The following is a 25,515-nucleotide window of genomic DNA, read 5'->3' on the forward strand; positions in this document are numbered from 1 at the left end:
AAAAAAAAAAAAATAGCCAGGCATGGTGGCGCATGCCTGTAGTCCTAGCTACTTGGAGAGCTGAAGCAGAACGATCACCTGAGCCCAGGAGGTCGAGGCTGCGGTGAGATGTTATCGTGCCACTACACTCCAGCCTGCGCAACAGAGACCCAATTCAGAAAAAGACATGCGGATCCAGAATCTAGAATAGAATATCAGCAATGAAGTAAAAACAGATGAGCACAAGAGTGATTAAGAGATGAAAGGGTATCTAGCAGGAGTGAGAGAGAGAAAGAGAGAGAGAGAGAGAGAGAGAGAGAGTGTGTATGTGTGTGTGTGTTTGTGTGTGTGTGTGTGTGTGTGTTGGCTGGCCGGACACATTCTAACCAGAGTATTTTAGATGTTGATGACTCCATGCGTATTGGATGTGTCAGGCTCTGTGTGGCACTCCCAGAGCACATGGCATCACATGTGATGTAGACCCCTGCACTGGGTGGGAACGTGCCTCATTGTCCCTGTGTCCCTGATTCAACACAGAGCCTGGCAACTAGTGCTCAGGATATGGTTGCTGAATGAATGAACAGATGTATGAATGGACATAGCCTGACTAACAGATCACAGCGGACTCAAGCAATCAGCTCCAGCCTCAAAGCGGAGGCTTCCTCAGACAACAATTTGGCTTGACAATGAGTCCCAGGTGAGGGCAGGAACAGCTCATCCAGTCAGACACCCAGAGCCAGGTGCGGCGGACACGGCTGCTGATAACCAACAGATACTCCCAATGATCTCGTTGTGTGTGTGACATTTACCACACATACACCTATCCCCCCCTCAGTGGTCCCCACCCCCAGTAATCGGCACACACCCACCAGCCTGGGAAGCTTGTGCAGAACTTAGATTAGCTGCCAATCTGCCACGAAACGACATTGTTACTCCAATGACCGGAAGGCAAGAGGAGCAGACTCAGTTAATGGAACACAGTTGCCCAGATCAGGGGTGGGGGCTGGGCCTACACCCACCGTGTGTCTATTACCAGATTATACCCCAGCTTGGGTGCTACTCCAAGTACCAGGAACAGTGAGTTAATATGAGCAGAGTGACTAGGACAGTGAAGTACCCTGACACTGCCAGACAAGGAGGTCTTCAAATACCTGGGTCTGCCCCACAGGTGAAGGCCAGGAATGGGCAGGAGGCTGCTGAGCAACCACAGGCTCTCACCTGGACAAATCTCTGTCCAGATCACCTGTACCTCCCGGGAAAGCCACGGTAGGATCCCAGGGAGAAGTGACAACAAAGTTGGTTTAGGGCTCACTAAATCACCTTTCTGGGGGAAAACAATGAGAGCGGTCCAAACACCAAGCGCCTGCCTTGTAATGGGGAAGGCTCTGGCCCCTGCTAGTGTCGAGGCAGAAGCCCACCCAAGAAGACGGACCCAGCAGGACACCTGTGCCCAAGATCCACTCACCACAGTCTGTCTTCACAAGTGTACTTTTTAGTGTCACTATGGTGGATTTGAGAAAAAAATAAAGAACAACCATGGTCTATACACAAACTGAACTCTAGTGGCTACTTAGAGGGAAAAGGCGTGTTCTTATGAACATGGGGATTATAGCCAAACGTTGATCAGAAGCCCTCCGGTCCCTCCTGTTGGTGGACAATCCTGGGCTCGTTGCTGTGGGGTCTGCTGCAGAAACCCGCTGGCTTCCTGCTGCTAAGAGACCATTAAAAATCCACATAATCTCATCCCATCGCAATGTGCTTGTGAAAAGTGTTGCCACAAAACACCTGCATCTATGACTGCACAAAGAACACATTGTCATCAATGTATCAGTTGAGAACACTAAATTTTGTTTAACAAACCCAAATCAAACCACAGTGCCTGCTTCCTAAATGTCTCTCCTGCTATGGTCGCCCAGGAGGCCCCCTGCCTCGCCAGAGGGAGCCCCCAGCCCTTTGGCAATGGGTATCACCACCCCCCTCACCTTCTTACACCGTCACCTAAATACCAAGTGCCCGAGTTTCCGTTAGGTCTCGTTCCAGGCTCCTGCTGAAAAACATCAACTGGCCGGGCACGGTGGCTCACACCTATAATACCAGCACTTTGGGAGGCCGAGGTGAGAGGACTAACTGAGCCCACAGGTTCAAGACTAGCCTGGGCAACTTGGCGAGACCTCATCTCTACAATAAATCAAAAAATTATCCGGGTGTGGTGGCATGTGTCTGTAGTTCCAGCTACTTGGAAGGCTGAGGCAGAAAGATTGTCTGAGCCCAGTAGGTCAAGGCTGTGGTGGCCGTGAGTGTGCACTCTAGCCTGGGCGACAGAGTGAGACTCCAACTCAAAAAAAAAAAAAAAAGAAAAGAAAAGCATCAACTGCTTCCCCTGTAGGCACAACGGGTGCTGCCAACATTGGCAAATAACTTTGGAAAATGACACGTCACAGGCTGTCCTTATTTCCCAAGACTCGTAATTTAAAAGACGACAACAAAATCACAGGACTTGCTGTCTTTGGAAACCACCTTTGTTTGAGGAATTATGGGGGAAAAACCCAAGGTTTGCTTGGCCACTACCGTATAAACACAAGATGCCAAAGATATTTTTAAAGCTAACATTTAACTGCTTACAGGCTTTGCTTGTTGGTTTTTTAAGTATTGACAACTTGTCGACTGGCTTAAAAATAGAGGCTTCGTTTCTCTTCCCAGGGCTCAGTTGGTGACCGGGTCAGGCTTGCCTACAAACCCGAAGCAGCAGCCAGCAGCTCAGAGCCTTGTGCCGCTGTCTGCTCTGAGGGTGGCAGTTTGAGATGCCCCCATTTCTATATTTAATCCCAACTGACGGAGCGTAGGCGTCAAGCTCCTATATTAAGCCAACGATAGTAAGTTCATTTTGTTTTAAATACCCCACCCTCTGGTAATTACAAAGGTTATTCTAAAATCCAGTGGAGTGATAGCCCCCAAGACAGTCCTGGCTTCTCCCTCCCAGGTCTCATAACCTGCATCTCGGAGAACTGGGACCCAGGGCAGAGGAATATTAATTCAGGTCATTAATAAGGATTATTTTTGGCTCTTATACAATATAGTAAAGGTGTTGAGTTTCTAGAGACTGTAACAAAATGCCAAGAGTGGAAGCTCTGATAGAAGTCTCAGGCCAAGCTGAGCTGTGGTTCCCATATGCCCAGGAGCATTTCAGATCTGGGAGACAGGATCTAACCATGTTTTCCTTTCTTTTTTCTTTCTTTCTTTTTTTTCTTTGGAGATAGGATCTTGCTCTGTTGTCCAAGCTAGAGTGCAATGATGCAAACAGCCTACTGCAGCCTCCAACTTCTGGATTCAAACAATCCTCCTGCCTCAGCCTCCTGAGTAGCTGGGACTAGAGATGCACATCACTATACCTGACTAATTATTTTATTCTTGTAGAGACAGGGTCTCACTATACTGCCCAGACTAGTTTTGAACTCTGGGCCTCAAGTGATCCTCCTGCCTCAGCCCTCCACAACGCTGGGATTATGGGTGTGAGCCACATGCCCAGCCTGCCTGACCTTATTTTATTCCTCACATTCTATCAGGGAACATGTGGTCTCAATCGCTTCTTGCCATTTGTGTCCACTGTTTTGAAACAAGGCACCAGAGAAGAAGTGGACAGCCCAGGCAAGAGAGGGACACAACTGCACAAAGAGCCCCACCATGCACACCCCTGGGAAGGTAGGCCAGTGGGAGGTTGTGGCTGCAGTGTGGAGCCGACAGCAAGGCTGCTTCTTGAAGGCCAAGAACCACTCTGGGGCGGGGCCAGGGGTGGGGGAGTGTTGGTCAGCTGCCTTCCAGGAGTCTAGATTGGAGTTCAAGTTCAGGTGAGTTTCATGTTTAAGGGTACGTGTTTGTCATGTTGAACAGAGAAATGCTGTTATTGGATATCTGTCCTGGGAGCCCCGGAAGAGCACAGCTGAAGAGGAAGCACAGATGGTCAATGTGGCACACACAAAAGAATCCCCTCACCCAGGACATTTGCAGAGCATGTTCTCATGAGGGCATGGCATCTCAAACAGGCGCTCTGTGCCAGGCCATTCAAGAGGGATGACACACTGGCCAGCAGGGACCCGAGTGACAGGGGGACCCAGCGTGGGTAGGAAAAAAGCAAGCTCTGGGACAGGTGTGGGGGGATCCTTTGACCAGGGCAGTACAAACTCCGCACCCAGTCAGGGCAGGGAAGGCCCTGCTGACAGCATCCCGGGGTTCAGGGTTGAAGGTGGCCAGTCCTGCCCCCCACCTCTGCAGCGTCTGGATGGACATGAAGCTGCTCTGTGGGGCTCCTGCTGTAGAGATTGACACTTCCCAAAACCAGGATTCTTAGAGTGAGCAGTGAAAGGAACACAGGTACACCCCCCACCCCACGCTAGAGGACACAGGCCCCAAATCTGCATTTGCTCATCCTCAGGGCGTGTGGACCAGATGAATCTGGGAAGAGCAAAGAAGGGAGGGCAAGGGTGCAAAGATCTGGGGGATCAGAGTTGGGGCTGGGAGGACAGCTCAGGGACAGGGGAAGGAGGGGGACCTGGAGTTCCCAGACAGAGACAGAGCCAGCCTTCTCCTGCCCTGAGTCCCTCCACCTCTCTCTGTGGGTGGATTTTGTTATTCTTTCCCAGCTCTAACACTTAGGTATTTTGGATTTTTCTTTTTAAGTAACAAGAGCTCAAAGCCACTTTTACTCTGAGAACATCTCCCCCTGATTTTGATGGGAAGCAATCTCCTTTTCATTGTTTTCTGGATAATTATATGTCCAGATTTACTTTTTCTTTGACCACTAGTTATTTGGAGGAATATTCCTTGATTTCCAGGTGGCTATGTTACGGAGGCTTAGACTGACTGGGTCTCACTTTGGGGAATGTATAATTAAAAAGCTCCTTTCTCATTTTATAAACACTCCACTGGATATGAGAATAAAGCTCGAGTTCTAGGTGGATTAGAACATTCTCTCTCTGTGTGTGTCTATAATAATAAAACTTATAAATACAATAAAAGTAACACTAACCTTTATTAAGTGTTTCCCAAGTGCCAGCAGCCTTCCCTCTATTATCTCATTTATAGACACTCCCTACAGAAAAGGAAACTGAGCGCCAGGGGGGTTGAGTGCTGCCACAGGCCATGGATCCAAGGATGCCACCCACACAACAGCCTCAGAAGCTAGGAGGACGGGCAGGTGGGGAAATGAGAGATGGGTCAGGACCAAGGGGCTATCATCCTGTGAAGATGCCGCAGGTCGCTGGAGCTTGGGGGTGATGACTGAGCTGGATACTAGACAATCTGTCAGCTGTTACTTGGAGGCAGTAACAGAGGCCATGGGGTCTGGTGAGCTCACAGGAGAAAAGACAGAGCGAGGGGGGAGAAGCCAGCTGAGGAGAGAGCTGGGGGAGCAGCCATACTCAGGGGCAGATGGAAGAGAGACCAGTAGGGATTCAGGAAACCCCCAAGTTTGGTGTGGGGCACCACCTCCCGGGGAGTATGTCAACATGCAGATGTGCCACCCGCCTGCCCTGATGCCCACCAGTGTGGGAGGATGGCAGACTTGAAGTGTGGTCGGAGGGGGCTTTGGGGCACAGGGTCAGTGGTGTCCGACGCTCGAGAGGTCGAGGGAAACGGGTGTGAGGACATGGTGGCTGGAGTCATTAAGACAAACGCAAACTCCAGCAGTGGGTTTCGGAGGCCCTGGTCACCAGAACCACCCTGGTACTCATGGGAAAAAAAAAAGGTCCCCAGGCCCCAGGCCAGCCCACTGCCTCAAACCCTCCAGGAGAAGGGCCTGGGAACCTGGGTTTTGAACAAGCACCAAGAGGGTTTCTGAGGATGAGACCACATGCTCCATCCTATGCTGTCCAGTCCCAGAGAGCCAAGCAAGGCCCTTTCCATGAGGACACCTGCCGTGACTTCCTCCTCTGAGCCTGGCTGGCTCCCACTCAGAACCAGTGTGATCAGTGACGCCGGGCTTCCTTTCCAGACCAGAGAACGAGCCCTTGCTTGCTTCCATCGCGCTCATGCTCAAGGCCTGACGCAGGAACCAGAGAAGCAACCAGAACCAATGGGACTGTTCCCCGGGGAGAGGGTTTAACTCAGTCCACGTCCAGGTGGAAACAAAAGCAGACATGATGGATGCTCCCCGAGTGTGCATGGCATGGGGGTGGGCCCAGGTCCCCCTGGGGGGGAGGGGGGCGGGGCGGCACATTCAGCCTGCTGCTGGTCCTGAGAGGCATTCCTCAGGTTCAGAGGCTCTCTCAATGGAGTAATTAAAGGAGGAGCACAATAATTCATTGAAGAATGAGGTTCTTCTTCCTCCAGCTTTTTAAGATAGCATGACAGGGCTCTGGGCTGCTTACTTCAGGGTCCCTGGGAAGATGACGAGAAGAACTTCAGAACTGGGGAATATTCTGAGGAGGAAAAACTCCCTTGGGCACTAGGTTCGAGGAAAGTTCTTTCTCCAGCTATTTCTCTTTTTGAACAATCACAATGGCGTTTCTACCCCAGGCTGCCCCCAGAACCACCTGGGGAGCTTGAAAAACAACCAGCTCCTGGGCCTCCCCACCAGTGTCTGGGTCAGGCATCAGATGAGGCCTGAGTGTCTGCAATTGTTGGAGTTTCCCAGGTGACCCTACCAGGTAACAGGGACAAGACCATGGATCTACAACCTCTGGGGGAAACACCAACACCAAAAGTGCACTGGTGTTGGCAGAAGAGGGAGGTGTGGACGGGGTCCAAGGGAGGAGCGGCCAGTGGGGTGAGAGGGCAGGAGCCAGGACGGGGAAAGAAAAGGAGGACCCCATCGTTCTAAGCAGAGACAGGGGTACGGGCAGGCACGCTGAGTAGAGGGGACGGTCGGCTGCAGACAGGACTTGGACCTCTTCACAACACACAGGGAAAACTGCCACCAAGGCTGGCCAGGAGCGATGGCTGGAGAGTGGCCAAGGTCCAGAAGGCCGGGGCAGGGCGCAGTGGGGGCTCTGCTCCAGAGCAGCGGTTCTCCAGGGGGCACCTCCACACCAGCAGCATCAGCATCACAGCAAGTTGGTAGCAATACAAGTTCTCAGGCCCCTCCCAGACCTACTGAACACTTGGGTGGACCCAGCCCACCAGGACTGTGGTTCTAAGTGTGAGTGCAGAGCAGAATCACCGGGGCCTGTTAGCCTGGTGGTCTCCAGGGAGAGAAGAGCATTACTGCACGAGGAAGAAACGCCCAGAAACTGCACACCATACGATCTGTTCTTCAGATACACGCACTCATGATAAAAGCTCAGTTGGAAGATCAGGGCAGGCCTGGAGGCTGGATGGGAAGGAAAGACCAGGGCAGCAGCAGGCAAAAGTAGCCAGGAGTGGAGAGAAAAATCTACTGTCCCAGGGTTCCCGGCAGAGACCCCGGAGGCTGAAGACACAGGCAATGCCTCCCAGGCCCTGGGAGAATGCTACCAACCTAGGATGTCACACTCAGCCAGAGGACGCTAAGCTCAGAAAAATGACCCTACACCCTGTGACAGAATATTCCTTTCTTCTTTAGTAATTCCAGCGTTAACACACGTCTGTCCAGCCAGATTCCCCTGCAGACACAGTCACTGACAACAAAGGGAGATGGGAACGTAAGTGGGGGTGTGGTTCCTGGTGTGATCCCCAGCCCCGCCTACCCCCACCTTTTGGGCTGGGGCACTGATGGAGAGATGTGTACCACATGGTGAGGGCAGCCCAGGATATCGGAACAACAGGGCAGAAGGAGTCTGAGTCCCCAGCACCACAGACTGCCACCACGGGCTGTGTATCAGCCCTGGACCTCTCTCAGCTGCATCACTGCATTAAAAAAAAAAAACCAAACTCTCTCTCTTGTAGGAGCCACTGCTCCACTGCTGTCTGAGCCTTTGTTACGGCAGCTGAGCCTTTGTTCTAGTTAATATACTGCTTCTGTGGGAAGCCCCTGGAGGACGCATTCCACCAAAACCAGCAAAGAGGAAAATCAAAGATCCATGAATCAGGGCGTCCAACCCAGGTGAGAGGCAAAGGCTGCCTCTGGGGAGCATTCAGAGCAGGCACAGGAACAAGCAATTTGGAGGAGGAAGGAGGAGGCTGGAACCCTCTGGGAAAACACACTGAGTGCTGATGTGGCAGGCACAACTGTATCGAGAGCTGCTGAGGGTGCGGAGGCAACAGCTAGCTACTGTAACAACAACGTTACACAGAAATGTAATCATAGTGCTCTACCTGGCTCAGCAGTGGATGGTGTATCTGAAACTTACACATCAAGGAACAGCATAAAAGTTAACTTTTAGGAAAACAGAGTCAAGCATCAGAAGACAGGACTGCTGGAAGTGGAATGCGAGAGAGAAGGGAAGATGAGAGAGTTGCGTTTTGTCAAAAGTCATTTTGGATTGTTTCCATAATACTTTACTTTAAAAACAATTAACTTAAAGTGCCCACAAAAAGCCAAGGCCTCCAGAAGCTGAGAAGTGAAGAATGCATGTTGAAGACTCCTCTGGGGTCTACTGTGAACAGGGCTATGGGCTAAACCCTGAGGACCTCTCTCACCCGAGGTCTGGACCCCCACAGCTCTCTGCTGAATCACCCTTTTAGGCTGTACAAGCAAAATGGGGGAATGGGGCCGTGGAGGGGAGAGCAGGGAGGAAGCTGGTCTTTTCTGGGCTGACACCCAGCACTTTTCAGAACGGGCGACCATGCAGCAATTCCCTCAGGATTCAGGGAATGCAGAAGCCAGGCTCATGCTGCACTGATGCACTTCAATTCAGAACATACAGACGCAGCCAGCCCACCCTCCCACACGTGGGAACAAGTGGCCTTTGGCATCCGCTGGCTTATTCCCCGGATCTTTTCTGTTCCCTCAGCTCAAGAGGTTCTGACCACGCACTCAGGAGAAGAAATGAACGATGTCTGGTTGGAGAACTGGATTCTACCTGCGATTCCAAGCCAGGAAGGCTCCTCCCTCCCCAGTGTACCTTTCACGGGTTTATTTAAAGATGAAGGCTGGCCAATGTGTGGAAATTGGAGCAAACAGGACGCGGGCACAGCTGTTCAGACACATCCACAGTGTGGAATTACCAAATAAAACCTAACCTGTCATCTACTTCAGTTCACCATTTTCTTGTGCCATTGGCAGCTACTGAATTACAGTTTAGTTAAGACTATGATTCAAATGATTTTAGGTGCTGTTCTTGTCAACAGTACTCTATGGGAAAATACAATAAAACCACAGTTCCTAGGGATTTCCAACCCAGTGTTTATTTCATTCATTTGCTCCTGTTGAGTTACCAGACATTATAAGAGACAGTTAGGCTTGGTAAAATTCTCAGGCATATTTGTAAAAATCGTGGGCACAAAATCCCTACTAAAACAGACATTAAGTATTGTAAAGCCACTGTAAATGCTTCTTAATACACATTTAAAAATGTGGCTGCATTAAATGAAGCAGCTTAGACTCTGTAGATGAAAATAACATGCTGGAAAGTTGTTGTTTTTTTTTTTGAGTTGGAGTCTCACTCTGTTGCCCAGACTGGAGTGCAGTGGCTGCTCCCGGCCACCGCAGCCTCGACCTGCTATGCTCCGGCGATCCTTCCGCCTCAGCCTTCCAAGTAGCTGGAACTACAGGCACGCGCTGCCACGCCTGGCTAATTTTTTGATTTATTGTAGAGATGAGGTCTTGCCAAGTTGCCCAGGCGGGTCTCGAACCCGCGGGCTCAGGCAATCCACTCACCTCAGCCTCCCAAAGTGCAGGATTACAGGCTGAGCCACCGAGCCCAGCTTTTGCTGGAAATTTTTAAGGGGGTTTTCCAAGAGTTCTCTCCTAGCATCTCACTGATGCCTTTCATACACAAAGAAAGACAGGGCTTAAGACTGTGACTTTTCACCAAGGAGACAGCGATAACGGAAATGCTGCATTTAGTGAAAAACTTCCAACATGCAGACAAGATAAGCAAAAATTGTAGCATGGAGTTTCACCAACTACAGGTAGAATGTAGCTGTACGAGGCCCAAGGACAACTCTTCCAAGTCACAGAAGCCTGGGCTTGAGGTGGCCAGGCCCTGAAAGGGGGTTGTAGCCCACTGAAGTTGAGCGACTGGGGAGACATGGGGGCCAGTGAGGAAGGGGACTGGAGACGCGTACGAGGCCACAGCTGTTCTCAGGGATGAAAGACACTCAGACTTGTCACCATATTCGTGGACCGGGAAACACTGCAATATGGAGTAGAGCCGTCCTTGGGCAGGACCCAAGTTCATCAGATTTAAGGGCAAAGCAGCCAGCATTTAGTGGAGAAAGGAAAACAATCATGAAATCGAAGAAAGAAATATGCAAAAGGGCATTAGTTTAAAAAAAAAAAAAAAACCTTTAAGAACATCTCGAATCAAGACCCGCTCTCTGATTCTGACAGGCCCAGGTCCCACTGTCCCTCAACCCAACAGTCATCTGCGTCTCTCATTCAGAGTGAGGGTCTGCAGAGTTCCCCCTTTGACTCTGTGTGGGATCTGGAGCCAGCATAAAGGATAAGATCCAGGCCCTGTATCTAAGGCAAAGGGTAGTGGCATTTGAGCTGGGCTTTGAAGGATGAATAGGAGTTTTCTGAGTGGAGAAGAATTTGTCATTCCAGGCCATTAGAAATGACGACATAAATGAACAGCATTGGGCAAAAGTACCTGCTATGCCTGGAATGCCAAATAGCTCAGTGTACCAGAACAGCACTGCCCAAGTGCCAACACCCCACATGCCACCTGCACAGCGTCTGCAACCACATATTCCACTAACTATAATTTCCTTCCTGTTTTTCCTCAGAGACTTGTTTCTTAAGGTTTATTTCAGTCTCAAGATATTTTTCCTAAATCCTAAAAACAATCATATATTATTAAAGTAAACAGTGTCCGTCTGTGAACCCGGATGAGTTCTTGTGTTCCAACTGTTTCCCAAACTCTGGGAAGGCCTGAGATGGGGCCTTTGAGGCCTACATTGTTTCAGGAGGAATATGCATTTATTGGGAAAAAATAAATGCAAACATCAAAGGGAGAAGCATTACTAATTGGCCACTCTTTGTGAGTAGTCACAATGCTTCTCTCTGGGGATGTCAGCACCCCCGTGAGGCCCTGTCCCTGTCCCTGCCCCCCTCACCCCCTGCTCCCGGACCCACAGGCAGTCATTAGACACAGCTAGAAGGTCCCAGGGTTGCACGGGACCCTCCCCTGGGATGTGGTCATCCATTTGACTTTCATTTCCAATTTGAAAAACAGGCACCACCAGTATTTCGGTAATTTATTATGCAACCTCTTAAAAGTTTAAGTTTCTACTTCACTAAACACAAGAGCCCAAACTGGGTCAGATGGCCGCACGGCCTCCTGGGACATGAGTGAGAGCTGGGAGTGGAAGGGAGTGCCGGGCTGCATCTTACCTCCATGCACAAAGCCGTGCAGGGTACAGTCCGAGGGCCCCACCAGGTGGATCAGGCTGGACTGGCTGTAGCTGACAGTGTTTGGCTCTGGAAGTACAAAGGAGAGAGATTAGGTGTGGTGTAGACGGACTTTGCAGCTGGATGGTCTGTGGTGCTGAAACTGCCCTGATGGCCACGTGGTCAGCAAAGGCGTCCGTGGCCATCAGCTGCGATGTGATTTCTCCAGGGAAAACCGATGTCTCCCAATAGGCCAGGGTTGGGGAGAGCAAGGGCATTCAAGGATTCGTTAATCATTTTGTCAGTGTGTCACACTGTGATTTTGGGGGCCATCAGCACCCCACAAGGCCATGTCCGTGGGTAGTCACCAAATATCTCAAAGCCTCTGGTCCTATGGTTACGTGTGACCCCTCACCCATCCGGGTCGAAATGATCCATCTGACTTTCATCTCCAGTTTTATAAAAAGCACCAACAGTGTTTCCGGAATTTTCCAGGGCATGAGGCTCTCTCCTCTCGCCCACTCAGCCCCTCATCTTCCCCAAATTCGCTCGCCCAAATCTTCCAAGAGCTGCAAATTCCTTGGGAGTTTCAATCACTCCAGGCTGCTACTGAAATACCTATAAAAGACTGCATTCACAAAAAAGTGTCGAACAAATCCAGAAGGCAGGCACGGTTCCCCGCCACTCTCCTTTCTCAACAGGTACAGGGGAAACTGAGGCAGTCTCCCCTGAGCAGGCACCCGTGTCACCCGGCCAGGTGTGCTCGTGTCCGCCTGCCTGACACCTTCTGGTCAGTAACAAGATCACAACTGTTTCCTGCCTGGGAGAGCTGCTGAATGAGCCTCCCACAGGGCCACTGAGACCCAGAGACATACTTCAGATGAAGACAGGGGCTCCTAGGTCTGGCCTTAGACAAGTAATGTTCTCAGTAGTGAAAAAGCTGGTGGGATCAAGAATGGTCCTGGCCGGGCTCAGTGGTTCAGCCTGTAATCTCAGCACTTTGGGAGGTCGAGGCAAGTGGACTATCTGAGCCCGCGGGTTCGAGACCCTCCTGGACAACTTGGCGAGACTTCGTCTCTACAAAAATCAAAAAATAATTAGCCGGGCATGGTAGTATGTACCTATAGTTCCAGCTACTTCGAAGGCTGAGGCGGAAGGATCGCCGGAGTCTGGGCGACTCAAAAAAAAAAAGAATGATCCTGACCCAGAACTTGTTGCAGGGGGTCTTCTAAGTATCACGGGAAACAAAACACACCCACAGACCACATCCAAGCTCTCCTTCCCTTCTCAGGGCTCTGTGGGGGCAGAGGCTGCTTCTATTTGTCCTTGTGTCTGGTTCATAGGTCTCAGTACAGGCACTTCCTGTGGAGAAGGGTGTACCATCCTCAATGCAGACCTCTTCTGTGTTCTCTCTCTCTCTCTCTCTCTCTCTCTTTCTTTCTTAGCCGAAGTCTTACTCTGTTGCCCAGAATGGAGTGTAGTGACATACTCACAGCTACCACAGCCTCGACCTCCTGGACTCAGGCAATCCTTCTACCTTAGCCTCTTGAGTAGCTGGGACTATAGGCATGTGCCACCACGCCCAGCTAATTTTTGGATTACAGATGAGGTCTCACCAAGTTGCCCAGGCTGGTCTTGAACCCCTGGGCTCAGGCAATCCTCTCACCTCTATATCCCAAAGTGCTGGGATTACAGGCATGAGCCACTGCTCCCGGCACACACATTTTTTCTTAGGGCATATGTGAAAAGGCCCTGCTAAATATAGGGTTCAGTCACTGAGACTTACAGGGTATCTGTTACAGCTGCTGGTGTTGCCAGAACAAAAACATACATTTGGTACCAGAAATGGAGTGCTGTCCAAATGAAAACTTTTCTTCTGAGAGTCAGAGGGGACACTGCTATGATCACCCGGCTTAAAAGGTGGGACATGTGGTCAGTTATCAATGCCTGCAGAGCTATAATGCTAAGGGAAGAGGCTAAAAGAGTTAAGAGTCACAGTGTGAGCTTTTATTTTTTTGCTCTTAGCACACAGGTCAAGAAAGAAATGAGCTTAAGAAAGAAATCCCAGCTTGAAAGCAGAACTGAAACCGAATAGAGTCCAGAAATCTGGGGACTGGAAAAGTCTATTGCTTTTTGCCCAGGAACTGAGGGAGACTTCGAAATCAAAGGCCCATAAAGACTCAGCCTTGTGTCAAGAATCAGATTAAAGTGTGGTTTTCCCACCCACATGTGTATTGAGAGTAAAGAGGATGAGAAAGTAACAAAATACCCCAGCTTGGGAATGATGCCTCAAGCCTGGAAAGAACACTGTCATACAGAAATGCCAATGCAAACAGATTAGATGCCTACTAAGTTCATAAAGAGCCTGAATGAGCCTGGACTAAAAAAACTTTTGACTGTTCAAGCCTTCAAGTAACCTCTGGGGCCCCAAACTCATACAACCAGAAGGTAGGCTGTGAGCTCACTCCCCAATGCCCACTTTGGATGAGGCAGGGAGGATCATGGATAAGAAAGAACCTTCCAGATGCAGAGCCAAGGGCCATGGAGTTCCTCCCCAAGAGAGGAATCAGGGTCTGATTCACCTCTGCCTGGAGCAGGGGCTCCTGTGTAGCCCCCCGCTCTTCCAGTTCCCAAATTAGCATGTCTGTTCTCCCACTCTCTCTCCCACCACCAGATAAAGGGTGGGGGTGCAGATAACTCGTCTTTCTAGTTCATTGGCTGTAGGACCACGAGGAATTGCATCTGAACACAATGGAAAAGATGGTACATGACCCAGATACTGCTGAGATCACTGCAGTGGCCGGACAGGATTTCAGGTGGTCACTATTGAGGGGGCGTCCTGTGTACACAAAGAAGGATGAAACAGGGATGTGACCAGAAGAGCTATATGCCACTTCCAAGCTGGACTCAGGAATACCTGAGATGTATGGGCAACCCTAGTATGTCCCCTTCTGGGGTAACCTCCAAGGTTACCATTAAAGATGGCGGAGTTACAGTACAGAAGGAGCCTGGATCCCTGAATTCTCAAAATTTGGAGAAGAACCATTTCTGATTAGAAAATCCCAATCTGGACTTTACCTAAGCAAGAGGTAAACTGCTATTGAGTTATGTACCAGGATTTCCAAGTTTATCTGCTATAGCAGCTACCACAGACTTGAATGACACAGTGCCTGATTTTTGAACCTGCAGTTTCAAAATAATGTGAGGAATCCAAGTCGACAAGCCCCAGGGCAGCAACAAGTGAGGGTTACATGGCCATAAACAAACACAAACTGGCCTTTTCTGAGCCCGTGTTGTGTGATAGAGATGTTATTTCCATTGCTTCGTGTGCACTGTATCACCACATCTCAGTAACTCTATTATTTCAGTAGTTTCATCATCTCTGTTCCAGTTAAGGAAACTGAGGCACAGGAAGATTAAGTCTCTGAGGCAGCAGAGTTGGGATTCAAATCCAGGCAGTCTAACTGCAGAACCTACCTTCTTCTCACAACCTCTCCTGCCTCCCTTATGCCCACCCCCCTCAACCTAGTGCCTACAGGAACAGGACTACTGGCCTGGTCGGACAGCCAGGGGCATCAGGAAGAAGATGTTTCAGATCCAGGGTGGCACCCCCCACCTGGCCAGGCCACTCAGCCTTTGCACCCTCATGGACAGCTTAGGCAAACCTGCCTGGGGCCTGGCTGGAGCTCTGCCTGACCCCATGAAGGCAGATCCCAACCCAGGAACCAGGATCTGGGTGACCTGCCAAGACTCAGCTGCACTGGCAGGGCTGGACCAGACTTGGAAATGAACACCGTTTACCGTCCAAGGGCGAGGGACGAGGCAGGCACTGGAACTGATGTCATAAACTCGACTGCCCTGGCCAAGCAGTCCCTACACAGTTAAAGCTGACAGCTATGAATCTGAAGAGCTCGAGGTAATTGTATTTTCTCTTGTTGAATGGAGAGAACAATAAGTACAACTGGCTTTATAAAATTCTGTATTGACAAATTATAGCTGCTTTTAAAGAACTCTCAGACTTGGAGAAGATACCTGAAGGACGAGGCCCCCCCTCTGTGGAGGCTGCTATGCAAACATCTGAAATCTGGCTCTAGGTTCAGATACGGGGTATCTGTGGGATGGGTAGGGGCAGGGAAGAAGAGCTGGGAGGGAGACAAGTCGAAGGTCAAAACTGCCTCTCCAGGGCAGGAGGGAGGGTCCTCCCAGAAGGGGCAGAGTATGTTCTCTACCCTTTAGAAAGACCCCAGTGCCAAAGGCACACACACCTTTCTCCCTGAGCTTCTGTTCCCCACTGCCCCTGCCGAACCCAAGTCATCCAGGCAGTGCCACCATACTGGAGACCAGGCTGGTCCCGGATGAGTCCACCCCTGGCTCTGGAGGACACTAGGCAGCCCTGACTACAGAGATGAGTCTAACCCTGCCAGTCCACTAGGAAACTGCAGTCAGAAATGCAGATGCTCAAAAAGGCTAAAGAAAGAGTAGACATGTGACTCCTTAGGAAACGTTTAAAGCCTGGGCCTCTGATCTGATCATCTGAGGAAGATGCATTTTTAAAAGACACAGCAAAGTCAAAATAAAAACTTGCAAAAATCTGTCAGGAAATCTCAAAGTTTAGAATGCCAACACTGAATGACATCATTGGTCAATAACAGATTCTGAAAGAAATTACATATCAGATTGACAATCAGAGAATGGCAAACTCAGAATATATCTCAAGTAAAGGAATGGAAACTGATTGAAAGCTTGGAGTGATTTTAGTTTCTCAGACGGTCAAAGCTTGGAGTGAGCCAGGATCTACCCCCATGGTTCTCAAAGCCAGAGCCAGGTATGGGCACTGCCCCACCCTCTCAGCCCCCTGGGTCTAGTCCCCAAGCTCTCTCCAGAAACTGCACACGGAAAGGTGGGTCCAAGCAGCCCCCACGTGCCACCCAGGGCCTCTCCTGCCCCCGCCCCCAGCCTGCTGTTAGGAGAGACACTGTCTCCTCTTCTGTCTCTCATAAGGGCACTTGGCACTGGACTTAGGGCCTACCTGGTAACCTAGGCTGATTCCCTCGTCTCAAGATTTAATCACATCAGCAAAGACCTGTTTTCCAGAAAGGCCCATCACAGGTTCCAGGACTTAGGTCTATACCCAAGTGCCTTCTGGGAAAGCCACCATTCAACCCCTCCAGGTTGAAGCCCCAAGCACTGTGTTGGCTTCTTTCCTTAGACACCTCCCCTCCCTCGAATCCCAGCACAGTCCTTGCTGCCTGCCCACTGGGCTGCCCTCCCGGAAGCAGGGCTGGGCCTGTGGTTACTGTCTGCCTGGTAAGCGCCCCGGGCCCCTCTTGTGAATCGCTGTGTTGATACACTCATTGTCTATTTACATCTTATTCCTTAAAAATCCCATTTCACTGGAGCTTCATCAAAGCAGCACCATTCTTTCTATTAATACTGCCAGGTTAACCTTTTTTTTTTACTGATGTTTGTAGAAAAGCAGGTGTAAAAACAAAAGAAACCTATAGTAAAGGTTTTACCAACCCACACATTCCCACCAGCCTAAAGTGACAACTGTCTGCTTTTGGCAGGATGAGACTGGAACACAGAAAGTGTCAGAGACATACAAAGGAGTCGAGAGCACAGATGCACAGACTCCTTCTGGCCCTTTAGTCAATGCTACCAGGAAATCAAGGGCATGCCTGCAGCATGCCGCGACCAAGCCCAGAGAGCCATGTTCGAATCACATACCCACTGGGTTCCACCATGCCCCCTAGCTGCCAAATATGGACAGAAGCCGGGCAGGGCTAGGTGCAGGTGGACTCGAGCAGAGCTCACACCACAGGCACATGTGAGGGGAAAGGGATTGCTTGGCAGGTACCCCGACACTGTGGGGGACGGAGCAAAAAGGGAGAGAAACCAAGTCAGGAACTCAAACATCCACCTCGGGAAGCACCAGTAGGGGCAGCAAAGCCCTCCCCAGGCTGCGGTCTCGCTTGAGGAAGGCACCCATGGAAGCCTGCAGGGACAGGCACACATCAGGGTGGTCAGAGCGAGGCACAGACGTGCAAAGTGCGTTCTAAAGGAGTCCTCTTGGGAGGGTGGGATGGGGGATGGGGCAATGCCCATTATCAGGAAGGCCCCTCAAAGTCTCTGTATTCCTAGGGGGACAGACGCACCCTCCAGGGCTCCTGCCCTGAATTGTTTCTGGGAACCAGAGGAGTTCTCAGGATGGAAAGGCCTTTCTTGAGGGTAAACAGCCTATCGTCCATTTGTATGAATTTTGGATGAACATTTTATTAAAGCCGGAGCACACTGGATCTGAAGGAGAAAGGACGGGAAGCCCAGGCACACCACGGAGGCCAATTGCCCGCCCGGGGGTGGGGGCAGCAGTCACCTCCCCCATCGAATGTCTGAATAGATAAGCGGGAGGAAATGATGCTTAAGTAGCTGCTGTCGTTTTGTCTCTTTTCCTTTTGATGAGCTGGAAATCCTGTCACAAACAAGCTCCCCAGAGAACTGAGGGAAAGATGCAACAAAAAAAATTCTCTGTAAATAGGTATGTGCCCCCTGCCTGGCAATGGAAGCTCTACGTGTGGCGGTGCCCTCCTGGGACTCCCTGAGGTCCCTTCCTGCTGTCTGTCAGCTGAGACTGGAAGGGTTTGCAGGGCTCAGGGCAGGGCAAGGGGACAGTCCTCATTGGGGACCAAGAGAACCACATTCCAGGAGAGTGCGCTCGTCACCTGGGAAGCCTCGAGTAACACTAGCAAGGCCTGGTCACATGTCCCACTCCTGTGCGTGACCCCTCCTGCGTGCATTCTCCCCCCCATGCACACCCCCCTCCTGCGCATTCCCCCTCCTGCACGTGCCCCACCCCTGCACGTGCCCTCCTCCTGTGTGTTCCCATGAGGAGTGGCACCTGCTGCTGGGTGCTGCCATGCCTACACCCGGCTCTGACTGACCTGGGTTAAGGACGGGCTGGACAATGTCCCCGTTCCTCCACTTGGTCTCCATGCGCTCCAGCTTCTGGGCTTCGTACCGCTTCCGGCCCTCCTCCTCTTGCTCCTGCCGGGAATACTGCGGGCAACGAGACAGGGGTCAGGCCCGTGGGGACACAGCCACCTCCCTGCGCTCCTATGTCATCTAGCTACTTGTAACGGGAACTGTCTATTCTTGTTTTCTGATAATATTCATTTACGATCAGTAATAAGATAGAGAAAGGGTGAAAATTCCCATGTGGCCCCACTCCCCAGAGATAACCTGGGCCAAATGTTTGATTTAGATCTTCCCTGGATTGTTTTTATGCCTATAAATATATAAAAAGCCCTCATGCTGTGTGTGGCATTTAAAAGTCATAGCATTTCCTTGATTCATTCTACCCACGTAACATAATCCATGTAACTGGCCCATTATATATGGGCATTTAGCTTGTTCCTAGTTTTTCACCATTGAAACAATATCGTGTGACAATCCTCAGCCACTCACAATCATTTGCACCTGCCCCATCCCTTCCTGGGATTCATTCCTGGAAAGGCAGCATCCACCTTGTGGGCCACAAAAGAGCAGGATCCCCGTGTGTCCCTGACACCAAGTAGCCTGCCCTGCTGACCCTTGGCCAACTGAACAGGCTACACATCTGCAGTCAACAGGCAGCCAAAGCCAAAACAAGGCTTCCCTACAGGATCACGGGTTTTAACCCAAGAAGTTAAAAATAAACACGACTATAAAACCTAGCATAAAAGCTGAGTCTCCTGTGTCCTGCAACACAACAGGGGATACTGGGTTCTTTGACATAACAAAGGTTCATCCATTTCTCTCCAGTACCCACCATCCTCCTGCCCAGTATAGGGGACACATCACACTTCCTCCCTGTGGAACCTCTCAGAGGGGCCTGCCAGTGCTGTGTGCTGGCCCCAGGCTGGGTTCTGGGCCTTCTTCGTCCCCCCTTGGCCACACCCTCCCTGCCAACCAGTTCCCGGCTGTTCTCCAGATCAGCATCAACTTCTGTTCTTTCATTCATTCATCCACATTTCCAGCTGAGCCTTCGGGGAAGCCACAGAACTCAAGGCCCCACTGGGCTCCTCTCAGCTCACCACTGAACCCCTCTGACCTAAGGAAATTCAATTCAGGCAGCTGGTGTTTTTTTTGAGTTGGAGTCTCACTGTCACCCAGACTGGAGTGCAGTGGCCGCTCCCGGACACTGCAGCCTCGACCTGCTGGGCTTCGGCGATCCTTCCGCTCAGCCTTCCAAGTAGCTGGAACTACAGGTGTGCGCTACCACGCCTGGCTAATTTTTGATTTATTATAGAGATGAGGTCTCGCCAAAGTGACCAGGTGGGTCTCGAACCCGCGGGCTCAGGCAATCCACTCACCTTAGCCTCCCAAAGCACGGGATTACAGACTGAGTCACCGAGCCCAGGCAGCTGTTTTTAAATTTTTTTTTTCACACCCAGGAAAGACCTGAGAGCAGGCAGATGTTTTAGACCTTCTTTAAAAAGCCAGTTTTTGGTTTTGTTTTTTTTTTGAGTTGGAGTCTCACTCTGTCACCCAGACTGGAGTGCAGTGGCCGCTCCCAGCCACTGCAGCCTCGACCTGCTGGGCTCCGGTGATCCTTCCGCCTCAGCCTTCCGAGTAGCCGGAATTACAGGCATGCGCTACCATGCTTGGCTGATTTTTTGATTTATTGTAGAAATGAGGTCTCGCCAAGTTGCCCAGGTGGGTCTCGAACCCGCGGATCAGGCAATCTACTTGCCTCAGCCTCCCAAAGCGCAGGATTACCGAGCCCGGCTCAAAAGTCAGTTTTAAACATCTTGATTTTCCTGCTCATGGCTCAGCTCCGAAACCGTTCGAGGTCTGGACACTCTTTCTTGGCTTAATTACCCATCATCTCAGGCTTGAGAATCCGTCTTCAAAAGAGGCTGAGAAAGGAGCTGAGGGGTTTGTTCAAAAGAAACAAACCGTGGGGAGTATTTTAAGTTGCAATGGATAATTCAACCTTTTCCTCCATAAATTAACCATGTCCTAATGTTCCACCATCCAAGTAATGACTGTAAGAGGAGGGTTTGTGCTGCGCCTACCCAGGAAAATTGATGGCTGAACTTCAGCTTGCTTTTTAAAGAGCCAGTTCTGGTCTAATAAATCCTCATGGTGTCCAACACGTGTCTGAGCTCTGCAGGCACACAGGGAGATGACAGGCTGGGTCCTGAATACCAGCCACGAGGACAGAGAAGTCTGGCCTCCTCCCTAACGCTGCCTTTCAATCCGGGAACAAAACCAGTGGAACATTCTAATGATGGACTGGCACCTAAGTCTCACCGCGAGGGCTCATCAAACCCAGCTGACTTGAAGCAGCAGACAGCATGGTCCAAACGTCTTGAGATGGCTGTCTGAGAGCCACTTAACTCAGGCACATGCTTAGACATTTGCAGAAAACCAAAGCTGCTGTCTTCCAATGGCCACTGCAGGCTCTACAGTACTGCAGCTGCCCATCCAGCCACCACGGCAGCCTCTTTTCCATCATAGGGCCACTGAGTTTCCCTGCTCACTGAGACAGCTGTGCCTCTGCCAGGCTGGGAAGGAAGATGAAGCAAAGACATGCACTAAATGACATGGCACAGTCAGCAGCTGGGGTCCTCCAGAGAGAGGCACAAATCCAGGAAACTGGAGTGTGCACATGTGTGTGTGCACACATGTATTCCAGATTATCTGTATGCACACGGGGTGTGCTATCTCTATTTGTGTATGTCTGTATGTATATATGTATGTGTACATTACATATATCTACACATCTATCGATCCAGAGATGTGCATTTTCTAAAATAAGTGATTGCTACCTGTGAACAGGTCAGCGGGAAAATGCTGGTAGAAGGTGAGGAAGCCATGGGGTCAAGCCACCAGCAGATGAGTGGAAATGCCTGCCAGAGCCAGAGGAGGAAGCTGCGCATTCCAGGACCTCTAAGCCGGCCTCTGCTGGGCCCTGCCAGTGCAAACAGCAGCCCTACATTCCACATCAGCAGAAGGTTGTCCTACGTGGGCCTGGCGTGAATGGGAAACAAAGCACAGTAATTCTTAGCAACAGCTGCAGTGGGCGCCGCGCAGCCTTGCCCACCCGCGGCTCCGCTGCCTGGGTTTGACGGAACGGGTTCGACACTCCCCACAAGGGCCAAGCGGATATTTACATGTCATCAAACCTGCTGCACAAAGGGAATTAAAGGCAACTGGGGGCTCCTCGGGATGTGGGCGGGAAAGCACTAATTACTGGAGAGCAGGGACAAGAGACAAGGGGATAGGAGCCATGGAGTCTGAAGCCACAGCTCTGGGCCCCGACAAGCAAAAGGCAGCAAAAGCTGCTGTGTTCAGATCAGGAACGTTCCTCCAGTATCACCCACTTGAGACATGCCACTGGAGGCCAGGCATGGTAACTCAAGCCCGTAATCCCAGCACTTTGGGAGGCCAAGGCGAGAGGATTGCCCGAGTCCAGGGGTTCGAGACTAACCTGGGCAACCTGGTGAGACCTCATCTCTACAATAAATCAAAAATTAGCCGGGCGTGATAGCGCATGCCTGTAGTTCCAGCTTCTTGGAAGGCTGAGGTGGAAGGATCATCTGAGCCCAGTAGGTAGAAGCTGCAGTGGCCGTGAGAATGCCACTACACTCCAGCCTGGGTGACAGAATGAGACCCCAACTCAAAGATGTGCCACTGGAGGCCGGGTATGGTGGCTCATACCTGCAATCTCAGCACTTTGGGAGGCAGAGGTGAGAGGACTGCCTGAGCACTTGAGTTCGAGACTAGCCTGGGCAACTTGGCAAGACCTATTCTCTACCGAAAATCAAAATGGTAGACCATGCATAGTTTCTAAAGAGAACAGTCATGGAGCCTCTGACTTACTCCTGCTTCTTGAGTCTGAAAACTCTCACAGTTACTGAAGCTTAAAAGTGACTGCAATTCCATCTTAGCCAAGAAGCAGGGAGGGAGGAGAGTGGCCCCAGTTCCAATGAGAGACAGTGAGGGAGCAGGGGAGTCGGGGGGCTGCTGAACTGAGGATGATTGCTGGGCTGAACAGTGTCCCTTCAAAACATATGTCCACCGGAACCTCAACATGTCAACATTTCAAAACCATGGTATCCATAGTAATTAGTTAGATGAGGTCACACCAGAGTGGGATAGGCCCTAAAGTCAATGACGAACATCGTTATAGGAAGTCCTTATAGGAAGCCCATGTAAAGACAGAGGCAGAGACTGCAGTGATGCAGCCACACCCAAGTCACACCTGTAGTCACAGACCCTGGAAGAGGCCAGGAGGGATCCTTCCCTAGAGCCCCCACAGGGCCCACGACCCTGCCCACACCTGGATTTGGACTTCTGGCCTCCAGAACTGTGAAAGAATCAACTTCTATTGTTTGAAAGTCACCCAGCCTGCCCGGGCTCGGTGACTCAGTCTGTAATCTCAGCACTTTGGAAGGCTGAGGTGAGTGGATTGCCTGAGCCCGTGGGTTCGAGACCTGCCCAGGCAACTCGGCGAGACCTCATCTCTACAATAAATTAAAAAATGTCCAGCCTGTAGTTCCCGCTACTTGGAAGGCTGAGGTGGAAAGATTGCTGGAGCCCAGCAGGTCGAGGCTGTGGTGGCTGGAAGCGTGCCACTGCCCTCCAGTCTGGGTGACGGAGTGGGACTCTGACTCAAAAAAAAAAAGTCACCCAGCCTGTGGCACTTTGTCACAGTGGCCTCACACAGTGGCACTGACAAGAAGTGAGGGACCGCCAGACTCACACCCTGGCCTGAGCTCCTGCCCACTCTCACGTGGAGTGATAGATGCCACTGGCACTGACCAGACACTGGTGGTGCTACCTCCCTGCTCTCACAAAATTGAAAGATGCAATCACCAGCCCACCCTTCTCATTAAACGTGGAGAGGGTTCGTAGTCACCAAGGTTTTTTTTTTTAATCTAGACCAGAGAGCAGCTAGACCCTGCAGCCAGCCACTCCCACAAGGGGAAAAACCCCACCTGGGACTTGATTGCCCTCTGGGGGGCCAAGGCAGGGTACCTGATCAGATACAGAGCTGGGGACAGGAAGCAGGTCTCGGGGAGCACCCCTACAGGCTTACATCTGAGTGGCAGCAGGGAGTGAGCCCCCACCAGCCCTGGTGACCCAGAAGCACAGGAATGGCAGCAGATGTGAGACAAGAGCAGGGCCTCTCACAGGAGGGGAAGGGTCCTGCACCCACCGAGCACCAGGGAGGGGATCAGGGCTGTCCACAGCAGGAACACCCAGTGTCTGTTGGGTCTGTAAGCAAAAAGAGCAGGCACCAATCCCCAACAATCTGGCTCTCGGTTTTATTATTTCTAAATATGTATTCTATATATATCTCAGGCAGGGAAAAAAGCTCCCTGCAGGGCCCACACTTTGGCGCCTCGGAATCCTGTTTCCCTCTACAGAGTGTCTTTCCTGGAAGGGAAGACCTAGGCTGCAGTGTCAAGCTCCAGGAGGAGCCAGTCACACCAGTCTTCAGACTCTCTAACGGACTCGGGAGCACAGGAGGAGGCGGTGAGGGAGCACCTTCAGGGAATGAATCAAACCCCTTCATCCCCAGCATGTGCCCTCTTAGAGTCAGTGCACGAAGCCCTCGCAGGCCAGCGGGACCCTGTGAATGAACACAATGAACTCATGGTATGCAAAGGGGCTTCTGTCCACAGCAAAACCCAAAGGGAGAGAAACCCAAGAGGGGCAGATGCCAGCAGGGACAAGGAGGGAGGATGAGGAAAGGCTCACACAAGCATTGTCATGACATCTACCGCATCAGCTCGCGGGCCTCGGGGGAGCGGCCTGGCGGTCCTGGCTCCTGGCAGAAGGACTTGTCACCACCATGCTCCTGTCACCCACCTTTCCTCTGGTCAGGGAGTGTGATGTAAAGGTCCTCGGGATGAAGGATGTCTATGTCTGCGGGTTCTGGGCCAGCTTACACTCACACTTCCAGCACAGATTCAACAAGACCCTACACAGAGATGCTCCCTGCCCACTGGCGTTTCCTCAGAAGCAGGACTGGGAGGCCCTGCCCGGCCTGGGCCCTCAGCTGCTAGTAGACCACCACCAGAGGTGATCCGGCCTCTGCTATCTGCCCCCAAGAGAGAAGTGGAAGGGTCACCTTACCACAACAGGAGGCACCTCGAGGACCTTGTCCACGTTCTTCAGCGACAGGGGCACGTACCACAGGGTGGCCTTATTGGTCAGTTTTTTGGCACCTTAAGAGAAGAAAATTACATGAGTGACACCCTGGGATTGGTAGGGATGAGGGGAGTACAGGTGTGAGTGGCCAGGAACCCAGCAGATGCTACCACTGGCACTGGGTCCCAGCAGCTAAGACACCACCTCATACTGTCCCCTCTGGCCCCAACCCCTAAGGCCTTTTCCAGCCTTCTGGCCTGGGGCTGCTACCACCACGTGAGTATGTACAACGAAACGAGAGACCCCTGAGCTCATGGAGAGAGGCTGTGTGGAGCCCACCCCATCATAAGGCGTGTCCCTTACAACTGACATGAGCCCAGGACCCCTATCCCTCCCAACACGCCTGCTCTGGGCAGTTCTCCCCTTCCAGAGGCTGCTGAAGAGACCCCAGACCACGTAGTTTGAGCCCAGTGGTCCAGGGCTCGGCAGCCTCCTCACACGGGGCTCAGCCTGGAGGCATCGACCCAGGCAACCTCATCTTCCTGGGGTTTTGACAGAAAGGGAGCTTGGTGATGAAAACACGTCAGGAGCTTCTGATAAGCCTCCCAGACAGAAGGGAAGGACAAATCGCTCCAGGCACAGCCCTGCTGCTCTGCTGGGGGGAGCAGGCTGAGCCCACTTCACTCATGGGCTCAAGTCTTCACCAACTGATCGCTGCTGACATTGAATGTCAACTCGAAACGCCTCACTGGGGTACTTGATGTCCTGGTGCTCAGACAAGCATCGTCTTCTGAAGATCCCATCCACCTGCCTAAGCACTGCCAGAACTCCTGCCAGATGGGGAAGCCCAGAAAGAAGCTGGGCCCAAGCACACATAGCAGAGGCTAAACCCAGGCAGGGCAACCCCAGGTCAGGGAGGAGAGATGGCAGGGCCCCCACAACCCAAAGCACAGGGCAGGAGAGTCAGCTCACCAAAGTCCTGCTTTACT

The 25,515-nt window shown here is 51.4% G+C and overlaps 1 protein-coding gene across 1 annotated transcript in view; it reads right to left on the reverse strand.

Moving 5' to 3' along the window:
- The window catches only part of ACOT7 (acyl-CoA thioesterase 7), a 63,413-nt gene that overhangs the window by 16,202 nt on the left and 21,696 nt on the right, over positions 1 to 25,515 (reverse strand). The window contains exons 4-6 of the mRNA XM_021711477.1: positions 24,512 to 24,603; positions 18,325 to 18,439; positions 11,390 to 11,476 (exon numbers count right to left, since the gene is read on the reverse strand). Of these exons, the coding sequence (XP_021567152.1) occupies positions 11,390 to 11,476; positions 18,325 to 18,439; positions 24,512 to 24,603 (294 nt within the window). The remainder of the gene's footprint in view (positions 1 to 11,389; positions 11,477 to 18,324; positions 18,440 to 24,511; positions 24,604 to 25,515) is intronic.

Source organism: Carlito syrichta, unplaced genomic scaffold (assembly GCF_000164805.1).
Source record: "Carlito syrichta isolate Samal-C Ts95f unplaced genomic scaffold, Tarsius_syrichta-2.0.1 Scaffold302317, whole genome shotgun sequence".
Lineage (NCBI taxonomy): Eukaryota > Metazoa > Chordata > Mammalia > Primates > Tarsiidae > Carlito > Carlito syrichta.